The 19,351-nt window shown below is 41.8% G+C and overlaps 1 protein-coding gene across 1 annotated transcript in view; it reads left to right on the forward strand.

Annotated features, from left to right (window-relative positions):
- The window catches only part of LOC107718002 (serine-rich adhesin for platelets-like), a 52,742-nt gene that overhangs the window by 29,281 nt on the left and 4,110 nt on the right, over nt 1-19,351 (forward strand). The window contains exons 32-57 of the mRNA XM_016524917.1: nt 17-280; nt 456-719; nt 1,271-1,531; nt 1,852-2,109; nt 2,192-2,452; nt 2,576-2,842; nt 2,958-3,221; nt 5,537-5,794; nt 5,917-6,177; nt 6,322-6,582; nt 6,724-6,984; nt 7,724-7,990; nt 8,163-8,420; nt 8,774-9,034; nt 9,158-9,418; nt 9,513-9,770; nt 9,992-10,255; nt 11,032-11,292; nt 14,077-14,337; nt 14,415-14,675; nt 14,811-15,071; nt 15,164-15,424; nt 15,938-16,225; nt 16,375-16,427; nt 16,466; nt 16,991-17,056. Of these exons, the coding sequence (XP_016380403.1) occupies nt 17-280; nt 456-719; nt 1,271-1,531; nt 1,852-2,109; nt 2,192-2,452; nt 2,576-2,842; nt 2,958-3,221; nt 5,537-5,794; nt 5,917-6,177; nt 6,322-6,582; nt 6,724-6,984; nt 7,724-7,990; nt 8,163-8,420; nt 8,774-9,034; nt 9,158-9,418; nt 9,513-9,770; nt 9,992-10,255; nt 11,032-11,292; nt 14,077-14,337; nt 14,415-14,675; nt 14,811-15,071; nt 15,164-15,424; nt 15,938-16,225; nt 16,375-16,427; nt 16,466; nt 16,991-17,056 (6,162 nt within the window). The remainder of the gene's footprint in view (nt 1-16; nt 281-455; nt 720-1,270; nt 1,532-1,851; nt 2,110-2,191; nt 2,453-2,575; nt 2,843-2,957; nt 3,222-5,536; nt 5,795-5,916; nt 6,178-6,321; nt 6,583-6,723; nt 6,985-7,723; nt 7,991-8,162; nt 8,421-8,773; nt 9,035-9,157; nt 9,419-9,512; nt 9,771-9,991; nt 10,256-11,031; nt 11,293-14,076; nt 14,338-14,414; nt 14,676-14,810; nt 15,072-15,163; nt 15,425-15,937; nt 16,226-16,374; nt 16,428-16,465; nt 16,467-16,990; nt 17,057-19,351) is intronic.

Raw genomic sequence — 19,351 nt, forward strand, 5'->3', positions numbered from 1 at the left:
GTGTTTCAATCCGCAGTTCCCTGTATTCCGGAGAGTCTGGTGTCCAGTACTAGCTGCGGTGATAATGTAGTCACCATGTCATGGGTGAGCAATGAAGCCGGTGAGCTCTATACAGTCCAGGCCTTCAGTGCTGATGGGTTATTCTCTGACAGCTGCTCAGGGTTTGGTCAGTCATGTGAGCTCACATCACTGATGTGTGGTGTGCCATACACTGCCACAGTAATAGCACAAGACAGCATCTGCACCAGTGCGCCAAGTCAAGCTGCTCCAATCAGGACAGGTAAGTGTGCTTTTATTGCGATATGCATTAGAAACACTAATGAACCATATGGTGCAGAAATATCTACTATACAGTAGTTAATCACTGCAAACCTCAAACTTTCCTGTTCCTAATCAGTCTATCTTTCTGACAATCATGGATTTGATTTACTGACAGTCACTTCTCTCATCTTTAGCACCCTGTGTGCCGGATAATGTGGCTGCTAATGTGAGCTGCCAAGGGAATGATCTGTCTGTGTTCTGGGAGGAGAGCGCAGGAGCAGACTTATACACGGCTGTGCTTGAGGACAGTAATCGCCAATTCACCAGCTGTCAGAGCATGAACCACACCACCTGTACAGTTAACAGACTTGCCTGTGGACAGACCTACCGTGTCAGTGTGATAGCATCAGACGGATACTGTGACAGCTTGCCCAGTGCAGTCACTGATGTTCATTCAGGTAGAAACCAGTGGGAACATTTTTACACACACACATGTCAAATTTACCTAAAAGTTTCTGTTTTAAATGTTTTTAATCCAGAATTCACATTCTTATTGGGTTATACCTCACAGTATGTTGAATTGGATTCTGAATTGGAACAAGAATACAAAACAATTAACTGAATAGCAGTTCAAAGATATTAAACACAGTCACTCAAGAAACAGTCCCAGACATTTTGAAATAAAACTTTACTGTATCCTATTAAATTTTTTGCTTGTTTTTGAAAACTACACTTCTATGACTTTCAGTACTTGCCATTTAAATTTGATTACAATTTTTGAAATTCATTTGGAATTTAAAATGCATTTGTAAATAAATTCTGAACTCCGCACACTGGTACACATGCTCCAAAGTACCATGGTCCATTGATTTTGTGTGTGTGTGTATGCCACTGATAGATGCAGTGATTTTTTTCAAAAAAGTTAATCTGCACCCTTCATGTTTGGTACATTTATGTTTTAGATGTAGCATGACATTGTCTGACTGGCAGATATTTGTCTGTATTTCAGCTCCTTGTATGCCTCGTAACATCCGGGCACTAATAGACTGTCAATCTAGTATGGCTGTACTGTCATGGCAGCCAGGCACTGGGGCAATGCAATACACAGCCAAAGCAGTAAGTGTATCTGGCCACGTGCTCAGCTGTGAAAGCTACGATACTAACTGTGAGCTGACAGGACTGGCCTGTGGAGAGAGCTACAACATCACTGTGTTAGCAGAAGGACAGACCTGCAGCAGCACTGCAACCATGAGTGAACACCTGAATACAGGTGAGCAAAACCACTGGGAACACCTCTTGGAATACAACCTAGCAATACCCTAACAAACACCCTACTACACATAACACCCTAGCAACCACCTAAAAATGCTCTCCACCTTCCATAGCTTTTACTGTAGCAACATCCTTGCATCAACCCTGTACACCATAGCAACCACATAATAGCATGTTGATTACCTCTCAGAACACCTCCCTGATTGCATAGTAATGCCCTTGCAACCACCCACAATTGCTAGTACCACTAAATTTTGTACCACTATAATGTATCTTGCACATCTATAATCAATTTATTTCTCTTTGTTATGAACTCAGGTCCTTGTGCACCTCAGAATGTTGGAGTTCAGTACGGCCTGTCTATTGGCCAGCTGTCGTGGGACAGAAGTGTAGGTGCTTCCATGTACACAGCACAGGCTGCCACTGATTTGGGATCAGTGCTGTCCTGCTCCACCAGTGACACCTCCTGTGCCCTATATAACGTGTCCTGCAGTCAGACATATGACATCACTGTGACAGCACACAACAACGTCTGCCAAGGAGCTGCTGTGTCTGCGTCAACTACTCTAAACACAGGTGCATTAAATTTGCCGTTATACCAATGATTTTAGTGCTTTCTGCACAGGCGTCCAATAACTGACTCTGTATGCTTCACCAGAACCCTGCCCGCCCCAGAACGTGCAAACCCATCTGAATTGTGCAAGTGGTGTAGGGACTGTGTCTTGGGAGGAGAGTTTGGGGGCAGTGGCATACGTGGCTTTCCTGGAGGGTCGCAATGGACACAGCCTGTCCTGCTCCACAACTAGCTCCAGCTGCAGTGTGACGGGGTTGATCTGTGGAGCGGTTTACAACACTCAAGTACGCGCCATTGGAGAAATTTACAACAGTACAGACAGCGAGACAGTTCTCTTCACATCAGGTTAGACATCTAAGAAACTACACCATTTAGGATCCATTTACATTCTTTGGCATAACATGTTTAAATAAAAGAAAATTGTGCCATCTACCGAGCTGTTCATCGCTGCTGTGTTTTTGTGTCCAGCCCCCTGTAAGCCAGTTTACAATTCAGTGACTGTTGACGTGAACTGTGAGAATGCCACTGCATTGTTCAGCTGGGCTTGGAGCGGTGGAGCGGCATCCTATGAACTCACTGCTATCAGTAACAATGGCTACATTGCCTCCTGTATCTCTCAAGAGAATTTCTGTAATATCAGCGAACTGGCCTGCGGACAGACTTATACGGTCAGGCTCACAGCAATCAATGATGCATGTCAAATTCCCCAGGAAACAGGAGTGACCTTCCAAACACGTGAGTCGCAATATTTTTATTTGCAAAAGGGACAGACTTGCAGTGTAGCTGTAGAAAATAAATACAGCTGATAACTGGAATATCAAATTTAACTAATTTGTCATTTGACCTCTAGGCCCCTGTGCTCCCTTGTTTGTGAACGTGGACCTTCAGTGCAAGCCAAGCACAGCCATAGTAACTTGGGAACAAAGGGACGATGTGCTATACTACCTTGTTAGCGCCACCCTTAGCACAGGAGAAGCAGATACAACCTGTAACTCTACAACTGACAGCTGTGAAATGAGTGGGTTGCAGTGTGGAGTGGAGTATGCCTTCAACGTCACTGCCTACAGTAACCACTGCCATAGTGACGTCAGCAGCACTGTACACATTACAACAGGTAGATGATGCTATCCTTCAAATTTCATTTTGAGATTTATATATATATAACTCAACAGGGGTAGCCAACCCTGCTTCTGAGGCCTATTTCACAAAGTTGGTTTTAGTGGCTATCCAGGTAAGTTTGAGTTTAGTTTGAGAAGATTCCTGTTTTTCTGGGTTCAAGAAGATGGCTTGATCTTCAGCAGTGTGCATCACCATGGTAGATTTCTGCTCTGGAGCAGGTTTTACTTTGGTACACTCACCCCAGGCTGTGAGTCTGCTGAACTTGACCTAAACTGGGTTTGATTTCTTTGGTTTTATTAACTCGAAGCTTAAATCTGAAACTCAAGAGTTTGTTCAATCAAGTTGGTTAACAGGCCACTGGAGGGTTACCATCCTGCAATGTTCAAATCCAACCCTAAGCAAACCTACCTGATTGGGATGATTAAGGTTTTCAGGATTACTTGAAAAAACAAGCAGGTGTGTTAGAACTGAAGTCTGCAAGAAGGTAGCCCTCCAGGAGCAAGGCTGGCTACCCCTGATACACAAGAATCCAACGTCAAACTACAGCCTAGCACAGGGGTTTTCAACCTTTTAGGACATGCGCCCCCCAAGTTTGTCTGTGTTAAAGTAGCCGAATACTGTAAGTAGCCAACACTGAGCATGACTGATACTCGAGCCAACTCTGCTCTAACTGTCGACTAGCAGTGGGAGTCAGATTGCCCCCTAGTGGATGGCTAAAGATTTGTTAACTCATATTCATAAATTCTCAAGGGAACGTCTCTGAATTAACTGATGCTCGCGCCCCCCTTGACAGGTGCTGGCGCCCCTGGCCTAGCATACTAAAAAAACACAGAAAATTGTCATGTTTATCTTTTTACGTGCATGCAACCAAAAGTGCCAGATTGTAGACTCCACATAGTCCTGTACACCAGATGATACATTTCAAACTTGCTTGAAAAAAAAAAGATAAAAGTGCAGTGTGTAATATTTAGGATAATCTATTGACAGAAATACAATATAACATACACAACTAGGATTTCAGAGGTGCATAAAGACCTTACACAATGAACCGTTATGTTTTTATTACCTTGGGATGAGCAATTTCTATCTACATACACCACGGGCCCCCTTACACCGAAGTTGCTATTCTGCACCTCCATGTTTCTACAGTAGCCCTAAATGGACAAACTGCTCTATAGAGCGTGTTTCGTCACTATGTTGTTCTTGCGAGTAAAACACTTACACAATGATGAACAAGTAACAATAATATTCGCAATAACATAGCAGTTTACTGAATAATTAAGTAAATATAATTCCGTAATTTACCTTTGTAAAGAAACCTCATTGCTTGACTGGCAACTTTGTCCTGTGTGGGTAGCTTCTGTATGTGCAATTCGCAACCTCACTGCTGCTGCTAAAATTTACACTGCACCTTTAAAGGGGACATAACACACACAGTTTCTGCCAAAGTCATGTTAATCTTGAGTACCTATATAGTAGCATTGCATCCTTAATATATGCGAAGAGTCTTTAGTTTTATCAGACTTGTGTCAGAAGTCTGACAGATAAAAGACAGATACAGCTTTACGCTTCTCTCCGAAAACAGTCGAGATCTTGGAGGTGTGGTCGTGGGCGGAGCTAAGAAGTCACGATTACATGAAGCTTTTGCGTAGCGATCGTCTGCAAGCTGTGACATCGACATAAATAAAACAGGAACAAAAACTATTGACTTAATTTTTAAAAATTGTTTATAAAACATTTGTCGCCAAAATGCCGAGAACAAACAAGCAAAAAAACGTTGTTGCGCTGGAGAAACAAACTGCATTCACTCTTCCCTTAATGCTGAGTTCTTTGGGAAGCTGAAGAAGGTTATCGTTACCCTCACAACCAAAAACACACTTCTTTGGTGGTATTGTTGATTTCGTGGTCTAAAAACAAAAACGACAAATCCTTTTCAAGCAAGTCCTGTGCAGCGCTGTAGACGACTTCCGTATCCTGAATGAAGTGCGTTCGCTCTGGTCGATGCGTGCGTGGGCGCGCTCTTCTGGGAAAAGAACCATACAAGGATTTCCACCATTCATGATGTCATACAGGGCCATACTCGTAAAAAACTTTCCGAGACTTACATGAACCGTGAAGGACTGTATTTGGCACATAAACTCAGTCATACGTCCAACTTGTTTTTTCAAACTTGGGCCATGTTTAGCATGAGAATCCAACTCTTTAACAGTGTAAATAAGTCAGAATGCATGAAACGGCATTAGACAACCCCTTTAATGTCCACTAGGCATTTACATCACAATGAAATCTCTGCCGTATCTGTTTCTTCAGAACCTTGTCAGCCAACTCAACCGACAGTTTCAGGATCATGTGATAACAACACGGTTGTCTTAAACTGGAGTCACAGCAAAGGTGCATCAAGTTACACAGTGCACATAACAAGCAACCTAGGATACGGCGACTCCTTCCAGACATCTGAATCTACACTAACAGTGGAGCTTCTTTGTGGACAGACCTACACCTTCACAACACTGGGGGAAAATGATGTCTGTGACAGCATACCAAGCAATCCCGCACATTTTACCACTGGTAAGACCCAACACTCATAAAGACTGTAGTGAAAAGCCAAACTCACAAAAGACTAAACTGCTAAAGAAAAGACTTTCTGACATTTATACCACATTTGTATCAATCACTGCTTTTTTCTATAGCCCCATGTGTGCCATACCACATTGAGACCTATGCAGAGTGTGAGAATAACCTTGGAGCTGTCAGCTGGGCTGGCAGTGACGGCGCAGATATTTACACCGCCATTGCCATAGGACAGGATAACCACACGCATGTCTGCATAACAAATACAACTTACTGTATCTGGGAGGAACTGCACTGTGGAGAAATTTACTTTGTCCAAGTCATCGCCAATGCCCAAATCTGCAACAGCGGGCCCAGTGATGGCACAGTCATCCACATGGGTGAGTGTCTAAGAAAAAATAAGGAAAAATTCTATGTAAGACAACAATAACTGAAACTATTTTGCAGTTCTATAGCTGTAAAGTGACTATATGCTTACAAAAATGTTTTTGGTAATCTAACGAGATTGTCTGTATTTTGTACAGCTCCATGCATCCCTCAAAACCTGGTGTCCTCTTTCCACTGTGACATGAGAGTGGGTTCCCTCACCTGGGAAGCAAGTGAAAATGCTCAGATGTACCTGGTGTCTGCAGAATCTGATAGCGATCACCGGGTGGAACTCTCAACCAATACCACAAGTGCACAATTCTCTGAGTTCAAGTGTGGTCAGTCGTATTATCTGACTGTGCAAGCTGTGGGAAATGTATGTCGGAGCCACCCCAGTAATGCCTCAGTACTGCAGACAGGTTAGGACCCTCTTGCACACACCAAAAGATATGGTGTCAAAAGAAGTACATATCTTTTTTGCTTTTGAAAGTACAGCACATGCTTGGCACAACGCTGTCCCACTTGTTGACTACGGATTATGCTACTCTGTCTTCCTGCAGAGCCCTGCACTCCCACATCTGTCTTTGGCTTTACGGACTGCATTTCCAACATTGCTACTGCATCCTGGGAGCCAGCTGAAGGTGCAGAATACTACACAGCGACAGTGCATGGCCCAAATGGGCCTTTGGGAACATGCATGTCCTGGTCATCGAGCTGTGGCATGCCCAAACTGTCCTGCGGTGAAATATACAATGTTAGCGTGATTGCCTCCAGTCGCAAATGTAACTCCATACCCAGTGCGCTGAGTGCTCTTAACACAGGTAATGCAAGCAAACCAACAACAACATAAATATAAGACTCAAATACACAAGTATTATACACTAAAGCACTTAAGCCACATAAAGATTCTGGATCATTTGTAGAAAAAATGTTCCATAACTTTTCTGGCATTGGGTGATTTTGTTCATGCACACACAGATCCTTTCTGTGTCTTCCTGGTACTGAACTGGGTAATGATGCTGTGGTTTAATCTTAGGATCAAATTTTCCATAGTTCCAGTCTCTGAGTTGCATTCACAAAGAAGGTTCTCCAGGAATTTTCAGCCATCAAATCCCACTGTGAATGTAGCTTAATTAGCCTCAGCGTAGATAATCTGAGTGAAGTCTGGACTCTAATCGGCCTTAGGCATTATTCTCTATTTCCAGTGATTTCCAACCACATTACTGGAGCCCCCAACATTGCACATTTTGCATCTCTCTTTTGTCTGACACACCCATTTCAGTCTTTGGACTCTCTACTAATGGACTGGTGAGCTGAATCAGGTGTGTTTGATTAAGGAAACATGCAAAATGTGCACTGTTGGGGATACTCCAGGAACATGGTTAGGAACCACTGCTCTATTCAACTAAATTGCATAGCACACAGACAAATTGAAGGAAGCTTACACTTTTCCGTTTGTCAGTAAAGTTATGCTATCTACGTACAGGGATGTTTTGTTTTTCATTTCCTCCTGGCTTTGGAGAATTAAGCTGACTCTTTCTCTCTCTTTCTCTTTTGCAGTGCCCTGCGTTCCTACAGGTGTGTCTGTGGTGCTGGACTGTGCCACTGCTGAGGCACATGTGTCTTGGAATGCAAGCATGGGGGCGTTGAACTATGTTGCTTACGCCTGGAGCAGAACATTCAACTTCATGTCCTGTGAGACCTCTGGGCCTGTTACACATTGTACTCTTAATGCTCTCATCTGTGGAGATAATTACACTGTTCAAGTGATCGCTGTTGGAGATGAATGCTCCAGTTTGCCCAGTCAGGCAGAAAACTTCCGCACAGGTATAGTTATGTTTTCCTAGTTTTTCTGTTGTTGTTCTAGATGAAAGAAATATGTTCTATCTTTTGATTTTTGTATATTATATACTTTATTATTATTATATTATTTACTTTAAACTTTGTGTCTTATATGGTTGTACTTTGCATAACATGTATATTTATATGTTTCCTGTAGTTCCCTGTGCCCCGGAGGTTACTGCTACACTTGATTGCTACACTGACTCTGTACTGCTGCAGTGGACTCCCACTGATGGGTCTATTTCCTACACTGCTAATGCCAGGACACCACAGGGGCTCGTCTCCACCTGCTCCAGCAACTCCACTAACTGTGAACTGAGGGGACTAGCCTGTGGACAAACATACAATGTTACTATGATATCATATGATGGACATTGTCACAGCATGCCTGGCTCAGCCCTGGCAGTGGCATCGGGTAAGGAGGAGAAAATTCATTCAAATGCAGCACCTACATGTGGCGATGTAGTAATTGTGACATTTTTAATGATCAGAAATGTCCATATGATTGACTACTGATGCAGTCTGTAAGGCCATGTGCTGTGTCACACATAAAATTTATCGCAGACATAAAACAAAAGAATACTCAAGTATCATTAGCAAATTTTGACATGGCTCAGCGATTTACTGCAGAGCAAATTCATTATTACATATTAGCATCATTTAATGGCAGATCTGATGACAAAGCTGTCAGTGAACAAAATTCACAAATCTTATCTCTCTCCGACTTTTTGCTCTCTCGCTCTCTCTCTCTCTCTCTCTTATGAACAGTGCCCTGTCCACCTGAGAATGTGGAGTCGAATTTGCTCTGTTCGTCAAACTCTGCCCATGTGCTGTGGAATCTTGGCGCAGGAGCAGAATCATATGAGGTGCATGCCATTAGCACAAACGGCCAGATGACAGGATGTGACAGCACAAATACTTCCTGTGTTATGCCTAACCTTGTATGCGGTTCCATTTACAACATCAGTGTGCTTGCCATTGGCCACCAGTGTAATGTGTCAAAGAGTGAGATCACAACACTGCATTCAGGTTGGTGACCCCTGATAAAACACAATACAATGCAGTTGAACTTTATCCATATGACAGTGAGTGCTAGCATCTCCCACCACAACTTTACAATGAACCAAATATCAATTCCCATTTTGTCCCCAGTGCCATGTGTTCCCAACCACATTCAGGCAAACCTGAGCTGTGGATCTGGTGTGGTTGATGTGTCCTGGCAGCCTAGCAAAGGAGCTTTCTCTTATACTGCTGTCGCTCAGGGCAGCGGGGGCTTTGCGTCTTCATGCAACAGCAGTAGCACTACATGTGAGTTTAGTAATCTACTGTGTGGACTCACGTACAGCATCAGCGTGACTGCCTCCGACCATGTGTGTACAAGCACACCGAGTCATAGCGTGCAGCTGGACACAGGTATGATGACTTTACATACATAATTCATAGATATTTACTTGAATGCCCATTGAGACTAACAAAATTTTGCCTGTCCATTCCTTTTTCATCCCAGTTCCGTGTGAGCCACATGGAATTGTTTCTCAAATGGAGTGTGCCAGCAACACAGGTGTAGTGTCTTGGGAACAAGGAGAGCGCGTTGCCTCCTACCTGGTCCAAGCATCCGGTCCAGATGGGTACCAAGTATATTGTAGCAGCCCCACCACCAGCTGCAGATTAACCAGCTTGCATTGTGGCCAAGCCTACAACCTCACACTCACCGCCCAGGACAGCCACTGTAACAGCCAAAACGCCTTTTCACAATTACAGTCAGGTAAGGATATTTTCCACATTACACCACTTCTTCAGCAACATGGGATGCAAAATATGGCAGCGTTTCTGGCACTGCTGTACAGCAACAGCACTGTGTATAGACAGTAGTTTTTTCTGATGAAATCAGCTGATATCCATCTTTGTTGACAAGTCCAAACAATCTTTGAATGATCTTTACTATGCCCATGGACATTAACGCCTCATATTCCACCACTTCCTCAGTTCCGTGTGCACCTACCAGCGTGCAGGCTTCTCTTGTTTGCCTGTCTAACTCTGCGGCTGTGACGTGGCAAAGTGCCAGTGGGGCATTGTCCTACCAGGCTGAGGGTATCACAGTAGACGGCACCCATATGGTCTACTGCAATAGCAGTGTGACACACTGTAACCTAGAGTATCTGCTCTGCGGGGAGACTTATAATGTGTCTGTGCTGTCTATGGACCACACATGCAGCAGCGAAGAAAGTTTGTCCACACAAGTTCATACTGGTGAGTGGCACACTCAGACTGTTAAAATGCACATTTGAGTTTAAAGATGTGTGATTTTTTTTTTTTTAAATGCTGAAATAATTTTGTGTACCCCATGCTTAGAGTTAGTTTGTCAGTAAGCCATTTGTAATTAGATTTTTTTTAAGGGTGTAAACCAGGGGTGTCCAAACTTGCTCCTGAAGGGCCAATATCATGCAAAGTTTAGCTCCAACACACTTGCCTGGAAGCGTCTAGTGATTCTGAAAACCATGGTTACTTTGGTTCAAGTGTGTTTAATTTTGAAGATACACTCTGTAGGACATTGGCCCTCCAGGAACAGTTTTGGACACTGCTGGTGTAAACACTGTGGCATTTTCATTTTCAACACTTTAGCACCACATAACAACATTGTAACAACCACTTAGTAACTAGGGTTGCAAAAAGGTGGAACATTTCCAGTAAATTTCAGAAACATTCCAGAATTTTTGGAAACTTTCCAGGATTTTTTGGAATATTCCAGGGATTTTTGGAAAGTTTCCGGAAATGTCCCGGAAATTTTCCACCCCTTTGCAACCCTATTAGTAACACATAGAAACACCCTGGCAGCTACCACCAAGAACATCCTAGCATTGCGGTGGCAAGTTTTCATGGGCAAGAATTATTCTAATTTTCCTCAGTAAACATCTAGTTACTTTTGCCATAGAAATTACACCCTTGACCGCCAAGTCAGGATGATGGTTTAAGTACATTTTAAACCTCATTAGAACAGATATATGAAAGGTGTTTTTCTTTTTTAGCGCCCTGTCCTCCTCACACCATTGATGTTGAGGTGAACTGTTCTGCTGGCTCCATGACTGTCACATGGCCAGCCAATCCAGATGCAGAATCTTTCCATGTGAGGGCAGAAACCAGTGGAGGAGCTTTCCTGTCATGTGATTCCACCAGCACCAGCTGTTCAATCAGTGGCTTGCCATGTGGACAGTCATATTCTGTCATTGTAACATCTGTCAGGGGTGGCTGTGAGAGCCAGCCCAGCACTGCTGTTAATGTCACCTCAGGTAATCTTCACAACAATGCACAATTACCAGCAGTCCACCGATATGGGATGCAGATACATACCTAAAATAATTCAAGGACAGCAAATGAAAAATTGCTACAATTAAATTAACGAATTGTTTTACACAATCAATCTACATCTTGATTTGAGATTTTGAAACTGCAATACCACCGTGTCTACAGTAATTGTTCTAATAATCGTTACATTTATCGATGATCAAAATAATCCTTTGTTGCAGTCCTAGTGTTGAGAGCCTCAAAAATAGTTTTAAAGTGCAATGCAACAGTGATCACGCAGGATGTACAGTAATCGACTAGTCGTTGACTATTTCACAGATTATTCAGTAAGCTTTGATTGATTATTCAGCTTTGTTAATTAGTTAAATTAATGTTTCATTAATGTACTGTACATGTAGAGCTGCTTTACAGCAGAAAATCTAGTTGTAATTCTAACTGAAAGCTACAGTAGGCGCGTTTCCATTACAGATTTGCGCAAAACTTTGGCGTTGTAAAAACTTTTTTGCGATATATGGGAGTTTTTGCGAAATTGTCGCGTTTCCATTAGGCGTATTTTCAATTCGCAATTTCAGTTTGCGCAATTTGAAGGGTAATGGAAACGCGCCTACTGACACCGTTTTTTTCCATGTTTAATAATGTATAACTGCTTGCTTTAAAACAATCTAATGGATAAAGCATTATATCCTAGTCCAAGTGAAAGTTCAGTTCAGAATCCATTTGTACTGTGTTGTTGTTGGAAGTAGCGCAGGCACATGGAGTATGTCAGAAATAGGGCTGGGTATCGTTCAAAAATTTTTGATACCTTGATTTCGATACCGGTTCCTGAACGATACTTTTTTCGATACCAATTTTATGAAATCCATTTTACCAAGATTACATTACACATTACTTTAAAAAGTGTAAGGAATTTAACTCATTAATTCTTGATAAGGGAATTAATAATTAATTTTATTTCTAGCTCAGGTTTTGAAAGGACTCGGATCTGAAAATTCGAGGTCCACCTGATTAAAACTGATTTCAAATTTGATAGTTTACACTCTATCAGCTACTCGGCCAGCGAGACGTTAATGTCAGTGTATATTACCAATTTGACTATATGTATTTTCCCTGGCCACGGGCTAATACGTTCTTTATAGTTTTGTATCCTAGTTTGAGTTAGGGTTTAAGCAGTTCAGAATCCAGAATCAATTAGAATCCTGACAGGAAGCAGAACTAGAGAGCTGGGAATCCCTACACTGGCTCCCTGTTAGGTTTCGTATAGACTTTAAAACTCTGATGCTTACGTATAAGGCCGTGCACGGCTTGGAACCTCATTACTTTTCGGAACTTTTAACTCTATACTCTCCTAGGCGTGATCTATGTTCCTCTGATTCTTGCCTCTTTACTGTTCCCGCAACTCGTCTACATTCTATGGGTGACCGGGCTTTTTCTTTCCCTTGCTCCAAAACTCTGGAACTCTCTTATCTTTGATATTAGACATGCAAAATCTGTCTTTAAATCCTCTCTTAAAACTCACTTTTTTAAACTTGCTTATTTGTGATTTGTTAGTTTTGTTGGGGGGTGGGGCTTATTGTTTTTTTGTGTTATTGTGGTTGTTACCATAACTTTTGTATCCTTTTTAGTGTAAAGCACTTTGAGAATCAACTTTTAAAGGCACTATTTAAAATAAAATCTATTATTTATTAAAATGAACAGTTTTAAGTCAGTTATGTGAGGTTCACTGCTGCATACTTAAGATTTTTTTAATCACTCAACAGTTCTTTAAAAAAAAAAAAGAATGTCTGCTTTTCAGGAGAGAGAGAAGCCCTCTCTTCACTGATGACAGAATCATCATTTCTATTCATTTTCCACTGATTTACGCAATCTGATTAGCATTAAGCTTCTAGCGCTGTCTGATTGTGTTTTCTCTTCCGCAATTACTGTTCTGACTCAGAGGAAGCTCATAGCCCGCCCTGTCTCTGATGACGAACATGTGTTACACTTCCAGAAAAACATTTATAATGATGAAACATGAAGCTAATAAACACGCGATTATGGCAGTATATGATTTGTATGTGATCTTCATGAGATTCTGCCTATTTTTATAACAATACAGTGCTTACATGAGAAGTAAGCAGGTGTAGTGATTAGCTTGATATAAAAGGCTACAAATAACATATTTCTGCAACATTACATGAACAAAAAACCCTCATTAGATCGCAATCGGAAGTTATTACAAACACACAATGATGGCTTAAAGTGAGTTATGAGTAAAAGCATTGTATACATTTTATAAATTGTCTTATGTAGCATGATGCTACAGTGTGAATGAAAAGTCACGTAACATGCATTTTTTTCTTGATGCCTCACCAGAGCCAATCACTGATTTAGGCATATAAGGCATGCTGCATGCTTATTGGCTCACTGACTTTGAGATTAACCCCTTAGGTATCGAAATATGGTACCGTACGACGAAATACTCGAAATCTGGTCGGTGCCTAAAAAGTATCAAACTCGAAATCAGAAATAGAGGAGTGTATTCGTTTACCATTGTGCCGCATCCAATGTAGACAGTATCTTGGGATCTCTTTGATTTGTGTTGCATCGCTTGTGTCCAGTGTAAGACAAGGGAAAGTCGACGTTTCTCCTTGTAACTTGCACATGTATTGTACCTTATGTGCTGTATTGGCACAGAAAATAATAAAAAACACTGTTAAATTTACTGAATGTATTTGTGGAAATGCCTATTGATGCTATCAAGCTAACAAACTGTATTTGCGTATTTTTAGCTCCTTGTGTTCCTCAAGGAGAGACGGCAAACCTGGACTGCGTTACCAACTCAGTTTGGGTGACTTGGCTACAAGCAAAGGGGGCAGAGTCTTACTCTGTACTGGCAGTGGAAAGGGGCGGAACCAACTCCAGCTGCTCTGCTGCAGATCTGCACTGCAATGTTCCCGACCTGCTCTGTGGAGCCACGTACACCTTCCACATTACTGCTGTGAACTCATTCTGCAGAAGCGCACCCGGCAATGCCTTCCAGATTCAGACAGGTGCAAACACACTCAAACAGTCTTGTTTTCCATTTTGAAATGTGGACTAGCTAGATCTCTGTGGTTTCTGTCTGCAGCTCCATGTGCCCTCACCTCCATCACTGCACACACGGACTGTTACAGCAGCCAAATCACAGTTAGCTGGCAGCTGAATGAGGTATCTTCCTTCTATGTGGCCACCGCTGAAGGTCATGACCAAAGCGTTTTGATATGCAACAGCACTGGCACGTCCTGTGACCTCTCCGGAGCAAAGTGTGGAATGCAGTACACCATTATAATTTCCGTGTCCTCCGACAAATGCAGCAGCTTGCGGAGTCCCCCTCTTAAGATGCACACAGGTACTCAACTACTCAACACCACACTAACTTGTCGCGTCAAGGCACACTGCATATGTGTGAGATTTGAGAGCTACATGTACTCTGCATAATTCACACTCATCTAGAGTATAATCTTTCTTTTAAATTCTCTTACAGCACCTTGTGCTCCTCAGAATATAACAGTGAACCCAGTGTGCGACTCAAACGGCATGGCGGCAGCATGGTCACCTTCTCTGGTTGCCGAGTCATACTCGCTCACAGCCAGCAGTAGAGACGGAGATGTCCGCACCTGCAGAAGCACCGCAAACAACTGCACTCTGCTTCACCTGCACTGCGGACAGATTTATGATGTTAGCATAACCGCTTCGGCTGGAAACTGCACCAGCCTGGACAGTCAGCAGGTCACCTTCTACACTGGTGAGACCACATGTTGGCTTGAACACAAAATGAAAAGCATTATATGTTGGCATGAAATTCATGCCATACTATATTTCTTCTGCTCTACATAGTGCCCTGTGAGCCACAGAACATGATTGTGGAAGTGCAGTGTGACACCGGGACTGCCACACTCTCTTGGGTGGAGGGCCAAGGTTCGCTGCAGTACTTCACAACAGCTCAAACCACGGATGGGCACACGCTTCACTGCGACACCACGAGCACGTCCTGTAGCATTGACGGACTGACTTGTGGGATGCTGTACAATTTCAGTGCGCTGGCTTCAGATGGAACCTGCAACAGCTCCCTCACTGTGCCAATCCAGAGAGGAGCAGGTATACAACCAGATATGTCTGAGCATGTTACAGGATCTGTTTATCTGAAGATTATAGAACTTAAAACATAAAACCGTTATACACGTGTCATGCATGATATTTACATTACCACAAAATTTTTTTGCATACCAATGATATCTCTTTGTGTTCATGTGACATTATTTTCAGGATATTTTCAATCAAGCACATTTCTCTCCCAAATTACTGCATCCAGAGTTTTTTTCCCCACATATTAATTTTTCACATATTTCAAAGTAGCAATAATTAATGCAATCTTTGTATGCAATTTATATATAATTTCCTCACATTTAGCAATTTGAAAATTGGTGGATGAGTAAAGAGAGTTGGTGGATAATAGAAAAATAAACTATTTTGCTCTTATGTTATAAGTTACTGTTTTCTTGAAGCTTTTATTTTAATATTTTATTTTTTTATTAATGAAAATTGTTCTCAATAAATAGTTGACAACAATAACTCTAATTCTAATTAACCCTCTGCTGATCTCTCCTGTAGTCCCATGTCCTCCTTCCACCGTGAGGGTGAGGACCCATCTGATGGTTGATGCCACTCTAATCAGGGTCTACTGGAATTTTGTGGACTGTCCTGACGTCACGTACCTGGTACAGGTGACCGGCGATATCCAGGACAACCCAGAGTCCCTTATGGACGTGTCATCCTACTGGACAGACATCAACTACTTTGAGTTTCCTGTTCCCTGTAGCACCTCTTACAGTGTCACTGTGTTTGCACAAAACTCAGCAGGGATCAGCAGACCATCTAAGGCTGTTACTGGTGTCACAGGTATCAGATAACAAGTCAAACTTGCCATGCTGGGAAAAAAAAACAGTCTAAGGTTGTATTAAGCAGACTGGTCTCAGAAGAATAAGAAGTTTGTATAGAACATGCTATAAATATTCTCTCTTGATCTATTACTCTGTACTCTCCTTCAGTGCCCTGTCCACCGATGAATATCACCTTCACGGGTGACAGTTCCTCCGCCACAGTGGCCTGGAGGTCCTCAGCTCTTACCACAGGATACAGGGTTTACCAGCTGAGCTCTGACGGCAGGGTGCCTGTCTGTCTCACCTCAAACCTCAGCTGTGAGGTCTCTGGCCTGCAGGCCTCTAATGTTGCAGTGACGGCCTGGAACAGTGCAGGAGAAAGTTTTGCATCTAGAGTAGCTACTGGTAAGAAAAAATGGACCTGTGGGTTATAGCCCAGAGGAAATGTGAGATATTTTTTTCTGCACTGATTTCAGTTGAAAATGCATTTTTAATTTTTTATGTTCTCACTCAGTAATTACATTTCTTGCAAGAAATACTTATCATAGTGTTGCATAAAGTAACTTGAAGTTGTACTGACTATTTATTTAGTAGTTTATTTATTTTTTATTTTTTAATTTTTTAATGAACTGAGAGAAAATGTCTTGGAAATAGGGATTTTTTTTTCTTGGAAATAGGGATCAGCTGTTATTTAAACGCTAAGTTAGTATGTGCATATTTGACAGGTACGTTATTACATTTTTGCATGTGCAAAACAAAACATTTTGACACATTGTTTTTACAGGTCAAACCTTAAACCGTCGGAAGAGGAATCTGGAATATGCAAGGATTTTGGCATCACTGGGCCCTGGTGAGATGAACTACAGACTCATTCACAGCTTTACTTACACAACAATTAAGAGCATATAAAGTTATTTCATAAAGTTTAAGGAGTGGGCGGGGGTGGGGGGGCAAAGAAAGAAAGAAAGAAAGAAAGTTTTGTATAAAGAAAATGAAGTAAATTTTGCAACCATTCATAATATTTTTGCATTTTGATTACAAATGAGCACATTTTTCCTCCAAATTCACATAACTGTAACGATTTGCACCTCCGAGGGGATTCGAGGCTTATCGTAAGCGAATTTTCAATTTTTTTTGTCCAAAAAAAATCCTCTATTGTGTGGTGTCATTATGATTATTTAACTGCTCCCGATCGAGATGGAGCGTCTTCGAATTCAAATCGTAGATATAAAAAACGTTTGATATTTATGACTCTTGATCGGGCTGCCTCTGACGTGATACCCGCGATAGCCAATGAGAGCGACACCCACCGGATGTTGCGTGCTTCTATAGCTGAAACTTGGCAGCCACAAACATGCCCCGAGATTTATGACTTCAGAGGGTTTTAAAATGACAGCAACATCAGGCTATAATGACTTAAAGGGACAGTTAAAATTCTGTTAAAAAGGGACAATAAAAACTGTCATTAATTACTCATCCTCATGTCGTTCCCAACCCGTCAAACCCGTATTCATCTTCAGAACACAAAGTAAGATATTTTTGATTAAATCTGTGAGCTCTCTGACCCTCCTGACCCTCCCAACACAACTGAAGTCTACTGGAATTTTGTGGACTGTCCTGACGTCACGTACCTGGTACAGGTGACCGGCGATATCCAGGACAACCCAGAGTCCCTTATGGACGTGTCATCCTACTGGACAGACATCAACTACTTTGAGTTTCCTGTTCCCTGTAGCACCTCTTACAGTGTCACTGTGTTTGCACAAAACTCAGCAGGGATCAGCAGACCATCTAAGGCTGTTACTGGTGTCACAGGTATCAGATAACAAGTCAAACTTGCCATGCTGGGAAAAAAAAACAGTCTAAGGTTGTATTAAGCAGACTGGTCTCAGAAGAATAAGAAGTTTGTATAGAACATGCTATAAATATTCTCTCTTGATCTATTACTCTGTACTCTCCTTCAGTGCCCTGTCCACCGATGAATATCACCTTCACGGGTGACAGTTCCTCCGCCACAGTGGCCTGGAGGTCCTCAGCTCTTACCACAGGATACAGGGTTTACCAGCTGAGCTCTGACGGCAGGGTGCCTGTCTGTCTCACCTCAAACCTCAGCTGTGAGGTCTCTGGCCTGCAGGCCTCTAATGTTGCAGTGACGGCCTGGAACAGTGCAGGAGAAAGTTTTGCATCTAGAGTAGCTACTGGTAAGAAAAAATGGACCTGTGGGTTATAGCCCAGAGGAAATGTGAGATATTTTTTTCTGCACTGATTTCAGTTGAAAATGCATTTTTAATTTTTTATGTTCTCACTCAGTAATTACATTTCTTGCAAGAAATACTTATCATAGTGTTGCATAAAGTAACTTGAAGTTGTACTGACTATTTATTTAGTAGTTTATTTATTTTTTATTTTTTAATTTTTTAATGAACTGAGAGAAAATGTCTTGGAAATAGGGATTTTTTTTTCTTGGAAATAGGGATCAGCTGTTATTTAAACGCTAAGTTAGTATGTGCATATTTGACAGGTACGTTATTACATTTTTGCATGTGCAAAACAAAACATTTTGACACATTGTTTTTACAGGTCAAACCTTAAACCGTCGGAAGAGGAATCTGGAATATGCAAGGATTTTGGCATCACTGGGCCCTGGTGAGATGAACTACAGACTCATTCACAGCTTTACTTACACAACAATTAAGAGCATATAAAGTTATTTCATAAAGTTTAAGGAGTGGGCGGGGGTGGGGGGGCAAAGAAAGAAAGAAAGAAAGAAAGTTTTGTATAAAGAAAATGAGCGGGGGGGGGGGCAAAGAAAGAAAGAAAGAAAGTTTTGTATAAAGAAAATGAAGTAAATTTTGCAACCATTCATAATATTTTTGCATTTTGATTACAAATGAGCACATTTTTCCTCCAAATTCACATAACTGTAACGATTTGCACCTCCGAGGGGATTCGAGGCTTATCGTAAGCGAATTTTCAATTTTTTTTGTCCAAAAAAAATCCTCTATTGTGTGGTGTCATTATGATTATTTAACTGCTCCCGATCGAGATGGAGCGTCTTCGAATTCAAATCGTAGATATAAAAAACGTTTGATATTTATGACTCTTGATCGGGCTGCCTCTGACGTGATACCCGCGATAGCCAATG

The sequence above is a fragment of the Sinocyclocheilus rhinocerous genome, unplaced genomic scaffold, assembly GCF_001515625.1.
Source record: "Sinocyclocheilus rhinocerous isolate Xijiao unplaced genomic scaffold, SAMN03320098_v1.1 scaffold843, whole genome shotgun sequence".
Classification (NCBI taxonomy): domain Eukaryota; kingdom Metazoa; phylum Chordata; class Actinopteri; order Cypriniformes; family Cyprinidae; genus Sinocyclocheilus; species Sinocyclocheilus rhinocerous.